Below are 7,250 nucleotides of genomic sequence, written 5' to 3'. Positions count from 1 at the left end.
TAATTTTTTTTTCAATCTACTCCAAAAAAAAATGTAAAATGTCTTTTCAGAGAAATAGATACAGTTTTTAATTTTTAATAAGAACAATTTCACCAAGCGAACGTGATTTTTTATCTTTGTCGTAAAACAAAATATCGAGAGCAACTTTTCATTATTTTAAGTAAATAGTCAATCGAATAACAGAAAAAAATTGTTTTAGTGTTAAATCATAAAAATTAACGATTAAAAAATTGAAATTATTATAACTTTTTTATTAAAAATTAACAAATATATCTATTTCTCTGAAGAGATAGTTCACATTTTTTTAGAGTAGATTGAAAAAAAATTATAGAATTCATTCATTTTTCTGATTGTTATAATTTTTTTATATTTCTGAAATCATCCCTTAACTTCTAGCCTCCTTAACTCTGTTGATTTTAATAGTACAAAAAAAAGTCGATATACCATTTGTATATAGAATGTTATGCTCTACAACTGCTACAAGAAATTTACCTCTTTTGAGATATCTTGAAAAACCCCTTTATTTTATCTTTTTTCACCCTGGACGTGGGTTGAAACAAAAAATTACTGTCACTTATTATTATTATGTAGGTACTTCAAATTAACTTACTTATATAAAAAATTCAGGCAATTTGACAAAAATTGCGATTTAAAGGCAAAGGCCCATTTAATTGGACTATTAGGTCACTATCATCAAAATTTAAAATTAATTTCTTTTCATTAGTGGGCTATTCAAAGAAAAAGTAGTAAAAAATTATGAGTGAATTAAATATTCTCAGTAATTCTGATGAAAATGATTGTTTCCAGATACATGTCTAATTTTTATTTAATTTTTTGATTATTTGAAATCGGGCTTGCCTTACTACATATATTTTATATTTATATTTTCAATAGACATATTTAATATTCAACATACTTAAACACACTGTTGATGAAAAACTAAAAAATGCGATGGATGCTTTGAGGGCAAGCAATAAAGAAATCTACCCTAACATACTCCGACTTCTTCAAATATTAGCGACTTTACCGGTATCCACAACAACTAATGAAAGATGTTTTTCCAATCTTAAACGGATCAAGACTCATTTGAGAAATTCTATGACGGAAGTAAGTGTTTTTTTTATTACCTGAAAATATTGATACTTGAATTGCAACACGTCTTAAAATCATCAATGCTAGATCACTTTATTGCATCTGCATTCCATCCTTTGAGTCCTATACCTCTGCATCTGTAAATATGTTATTTATGTCTTTCATCTCTTACTTGGCATCGATTAATAGTTAATCAATTTTTCAGGCGAAAATTAATGGCTTAGCAATACTTTCAATTCAGAGGGATATGGAAATAACCTCTGAAGAAGTATTAGATGAGATAGGTAAATCAAGACTACGCTTAGATTTTATCATTTAGTAAACTAAATAGGTAGGACGTAGATGTACTTACACTGAAAACTGAACACAAGAAATAATCAATATACTACACTAAGTGTCGCTTACTGAATATTTTTTCTGTACTGTTACTTTTTTCTTAATAAAATCCTCGATTCTCAATTATTTTTTTTTATCTTTACATAAATAAAACCTACTATATTCTTTAGCATCCATACGGAATTCAAAAGTATTTTGTCGTAAAAAAAATTCAGACCCCACCCGGAGAAAAATCCTAAATACGCCACTGCAGATACCTATACCGATAATGATGAACTGTCTGTATACACGCCACTGGTCACGCTGTATTATATGTTTTGTGTTGTCAACTATAAGTATTTTAGAGAGAGGAAGAATAATATTCAAAATTTAAATAATCACCCTGTAACTATAGTTACTATAGTCAAAACTTTGAAAGATAAATATGTATGGACATATGGCATTACTTTATTTTTGGACACATATACCTACATATTTCTTTGGTAGATTTTTACAAAGATACCTTCGGTACAAAATGTTATCAATTTTTGGCATTCCGGCCATAGATAAGCATTCTGTAATCTGGATGGCGGTTGTTATTAAGTTTTATTTGATAATACGACTAAACTCACATATGGATGGTTCCCCGAATATTTATGTAATTCTACTCTAGGAATAATGTATCAACGTAACCTGTATCACCTACATTAATAATTTGTTCAAAGCTATATCAAAATTAGAATCATTAAAAGTATTTTTTACACACAGTTAAGCATTATTTAAATTGGATCCTTCATTAAAATAATTTATACAGGGTGTCCCGAAATTCAAGCAACAAAATTGGTTATAGATTCTTAAGACAAATTTAGGGGACCCGTATTTTTTCTTTTTGCTAACTGGCCCCTTCTTTCGTAGTTACAGCCTCCTGAAATCTGCCCCTAAGAAGTCTTATTGATATCTCAAAACCATGTACGAGAATCACTAAATTTAGTACACAGATGTTTTATGACGTGGAATCTCACATTGCTACGCTTTTTGGCGAGACACCACCTTATGAAACTTTTTCGTGGGACCCCTGGTCTTTGGAACTAGAAAAACTTGATCGCAAATTTGATTTTTTTTTTAATTAGCTAGAAAGCCATTGAATTTAGAAACTTTTTTGTCGCTTGATATTTGTTTTGTAAAACGCAATATTTTTGAGGAAAATGGCGAATCACGATATGCATTCGATCACATTTTGACATTTTTCTCGAAAACATTGCTTTACGAAAAAAGTACAAAGAGGCAAAAAGTTTCTAAATTTAGTAGCTTTCTAGTGGACTGATAGTTTAAGAAATTTAAATTTGCGACCAAATATTTTTGGCTCTAAGACAAGGGGGCCCACGAAAAATTATCTTAAGGGGGTTCCCCGCCTAAAAACGTAGCACCATCAGATTCCACATGTCATAAAATCTCTGTGTACCAAAAAAGATTATTCTTAGGGGTGGACTTCAGGGGGCTGTAACTCCGAAAGGGGGGACCACTTGGCAAAAATAAAAAATATGGGTCCCCTAAATTTGTCTTAACAATCTGACCAAATTCTGTTGCATGAATTTCGGGACACCCTCTATACTACAACATTCCTAACTTCTTCAAGTCCAGTCCTTGTATTATATCCTTGTCAGTAGTAGTAAGTAGGCAAAAATAAGCAAATAAGAAATGTTTTCACAAGTTTTTACTGATTCTTTGCTTCAACTACATATTGTAAAGTGGAGTGAAAAGTTTGTAGAAAGCTGCACAAAACACTATCTTCCAAGGTAAATTAAAATATTTATAGTAATATAGTTAATAATTCATTATTATATCTAATTGACGTTGCTGTAAAGTCACAGTTAATATTTTTGCGTTAAATGTACAGAGCTTTATCGTTTAATATCCCTAGATACACCACTTTTAGTTTTAAATAAAAATAAGTATTTGAAGATGCCTATTGACATACAATCTTTAGCAAAGTTTTTCAATTCGCGTTTTCCCAATCATTGCTACCGGATGTTGCGTGAGTTATCTTTAAATGACCCTATCATTGAAGAGGCTGCCCTTTTTATATTCAACAATGCAAGTAAGAACAACAAATACAGTATTCAGAAATGCTTAAAAAGAAACTCCGGGGACATTAAGCAACATATTACTGCACCGGAAGAAAGCAATGCAGATCTGCCTACAAAATATTTTAATGCTGTTAAGAAGGCCATAATTGATCTAAACGTTTCCCCTGGCCAGTTACGAGAATCGTATTATAATAAGAACTCCATATTCGGTGAAATATGTAAGGAAATGAAAAAGAAAAACTCGCTAAAGAACAGGAAACGCATTGGGGAATATTATAAGAAATATGAACATAAAATATTTCCGAAAGAATCATGGAATGAGGAAAGGTCATTCAGCCCTGCCAAGAACTTGCACCAAGACCAGTGGAGAAGGCCTGGTTTCGAGAAGTGTACATTTAAGGAGGGAGAATTCTTATTAACTCATCAAGAATTTATTTCGCTGTATCCGGGAGATAATAAGTTATGTGATGAATACTACCATATATTGAAAGAGAAACTGAAATCTGTCAATAATACGTGCCCGATTTATTTTGAACGTTTCGAATACGACAAACTAGAAGGCACAGTTAAGGTATATGCTTACTGCGTTCATACGTGTAAAGCCTTTGTACTGAAAATGCACGACGTCGATAAAGCCAAAAAAATGTCGAGACGTGTAATAGTGTTCAGTTCTTCGAAAGATTACAATCACTTAGAATGGGTAAAACCAAAAGACAAGAAGGAGCAGCGTGCCAAAGATGTTACAAAGAAGACAAAGTCTTCCCCATCTACCAGCAAGGCGATACCTGAATCTAGCGACGACGATATCGATCTTAATCCTGAACAGAAAAGGTTTGTAAATGCGTCCAACTTTGGATTAATTTGTAAGGCGAAAACAACTAACAAGTTGAAATATATAGCCAAGGTAATTTACGATCCGAAAGAACGCACAAACAGAGCCAATACCTACAGCAGTGAATTTCGGAAAGCTGCACTAGAGGCATACAAGAACGAGTGTAATAAAAGGTGTGTACCTGCGAGTTTAGTAATCCACAGAAATCAGTTTCTAGCTGGATCTCCCGATTTCTTCATGGAAAAAAATGGTATTGCGCTAATAAAGTGTCCGTATTCTATTAAGGACGAACATCTCCAGGAAGCAATTAAAAGTGGTTTATTGAAGTGCTGCAATAAACGGAGTGGAAAGCTGTTAAAAACCCACGACTACCATTACCATATACAAGGTTTGCTGGCTATAACGGAGAAAGACTGGTGCGACTTTGTCATTTATACAAAGAAGGGCGAAAAAATAGAACGAATCGAAAGAGACGAAAGATTTTGGAAAATGATGCTGCCGAAACTGTCACGATTTTATGAGGACTACTTAAAATGTAATGCCGATAATTTCCGAGGTAAAAAAATTAACATCTTACAAAATGGTCTAATCAACAACGTCGATTATTACAAGCCGTTGAATAAAAATTACAACATAGCGTTCTTTAAGGAATTTGACTGCCCGGTTAAAGAAATATCCAGCGAAGATTTCCGGATCCTCAACTCCACCGAATATCTGACAAACTTTATACTCGACATTTGCCTAAGGATTCTCAACGAACGAGTGTTCAATGCAGGTGGGTACCAGATTGAAACGGTTACAATAGCAACAGAGATGTTCAAAGTAGAATACTTTAAAAATGTCTACCATGGTTTATATGATGTCAAGTTAGAAAAAGACATTTTGATACTACCAGTGTTACAAAACGGGAACCACTTCTGCTTAGCCATCGCCAACGCTTCGAAAAATGAATTCCTCTTCCTCAATCCGTTCGGCAGTAACAAAAAGGAAACTACAGCTTATTTCAAACAATTTCTGACATTTTTACAGTTTTACGAAACATTATCAGATGATGACCGATGGAATAAAAAAAGCTTTGCTGCTGCTGACATTAACGTCAAACCTCACGTCCAACAAATGGACGGATACAACTGTGGGGTCTTTGTTGTATATTTCTTCCATCAAATTTTAAAAAATTCCCCACTGGATGAAGCAGTAGATATAAATTTGTACAGAAAAAATCTAAGGAACATCATAATTGAACATTCAGATGATGTGACCAACACGTGTCTTCTGTGCGGCACGGATTCCAATCTAAGGGTAAACAGGAATTGCGAAATATGTCGGAGGGCTAATCATTTGTCATGTATAACTCCAAACGTCCCCAATTCAAAGTATGTGTGTGAGTTATGTGACAAATACAAAAAATAGGACACTCAAAGATAGCACCCGAAATTTCCAAAGATATCCGAATGCCCATGGACATCAGCATCGTATACAGGTTGTCTTATTTCAGAGATTTCTTTCATTTGCTTTAAACGCTCGCTTTAAATAAAATAATGCCATTGTTGTTTGTTGCAAAAAGTAGGGTAGCATGGTGTCCCAGAAAAGAAGGCCAATCACGTAATCACAGATTCCTGGGATTACAACAAGATGGTTTAGATAAACTTACCTATACGCAATCATGCTTTCTTTAAAAGATACAAGGTGTTAAAATCTAATTTTGAAAATAGTTTTTTCATGGCATCTTCGATGATGTTTGTGATATCAACTTCAAATTTGACACAATTGTTATTTATTCTGCTACAATTGTTATGAGTTTATGCACTTTGTGCACTTTGGAAAACAAAAGAATAACGGGGTTGCCACGATGCCTTATCGCCCCCAAATATTTTATAGGAGTATGCTTATTGTCGTTTTTTTAATTTTAAAATACTTTCTTTGCTGTTATGTTACCTCTTGGAAATATTTCATGTATGGTTTAATTTTCCAGAGAAATACTACATTTTAAAACAGTCTACAGGGTGTAAATATAAACAAGTGTGAAAAAATTCAGGGAGTGATTCCCTGTGGAAAAATAAGGTGGGTCTTTCATATAAAAATATCTTATTTGAACGCCCCTTGTGAAGATACAACCGCTTAACCCTTTTGCTACGGCTACAATATAATTTTTTCTGCTTTAAAAATACTATTGGGTTATATATGTCCCAAGGAAATTTTAAAAAACACTGCAAGCATACCAATGCATTATAAATCTCTATTCAAACTGTCCCAACCGTGCTGCTAGTACTAGGTATATATTCGCGTACATAACAGTCCACCTTATTGACACCAGTCTTAGTTAACCTCAAAATTTATTAAAAAAATTATTATTAAAATTTAAAATGTGGCATGCTAAAAAGATAATATTGAATAAACTTGTTCTGAGAGTCTATAAAAGTATTATAGTTATACAAAAAAACGTATTTTAAAATGCCGTGGGACATATATGGCCTTTAGTGGCGAAAGGGTTAAAGAGGGTGCCAAAAAAGTTTTTAATTTTTTCCTGAAATACTAAAAAAGTGACTGAAATGAAATTAAGTAGACAATTTCTGCTAGCGAGATCAGTAAACAATTTATCGATTTTCCCCTACGGTTGTAAGGGGTAGAAAAAGCCACCCTTAAGACTTTTCGTATGTAACTTTTTTTCTTATTACTACCTTACCATTTAAAAATTCATTTCAGATAGCCTGATTCATTCTAAACCAAAAAAGTCTCTTGTATTTTATTTTTGTAAAATTAACGATTTCTAAGTAAAAAATTTATATATAGTCAATTACACAGCGTGATTGGCATAGGAAGAAATTTTATCGAACTTACTTTATCTAGTAGGCAGCTGTCACTTTCGTCTTTTGTAATGGCAACTTAATTGTTATAATTAATGCAATAATTTTATTAAATATGTG

General features: G+C 32.8%; 1 protein-coding gene across 1 annotated transcript in view; it reads left to right on the top strand.

Annotated features, from left to right (window-relative positions):
• Positions 1-1,545, top strand: part of LOC108915218 (52 kDa repressor of the inhibitor of the protein kinase-like) — a 2,494-nt gene extending 949 nt beyond the window's left edge. Inside the window, exons 2-3 of the mRNA XM_023456298.1 lie at positions 895-1,107; positions 1,298-1,545. Coding sequence (XP_023312066.1) covers positions 952-1,107; positions 1,298-1,411 — 270 coding nt within the window. The 5' untranslated portion in view covers positions 895-951 and the 3' untranslated portion in view covers positions 1,412-1,545. The remainder of the gene's footprint in view (positions 1-894; positions 1,108-1,297) is intronic.
• The last annotated feature ends 5,705 nt before the right edge of the window (positions 1,546-7,250 follow it).

Source organism: Anoplophora glabripennis, unplaced genomic scaffold, assembly GCF_000390285.2.
Source record: "Anoplophora glabripennis isolate ALB-LARVAE unplaced genomic scaffold, Agla_2.0 scaffold1364, whole genome shotgun sequence".
Classification (NCBI taxonomy): Eukaryota; Metazoa; Arthropoda; class Insecta; order Coleoptera; family Cerambycidae; genus Anoplophora; species Anoplophora glabripennis.
Note: the sequence above shows the minus strand (reverse complement) of the source record. Positions and strands in the feature narration are given on the sequence as shown.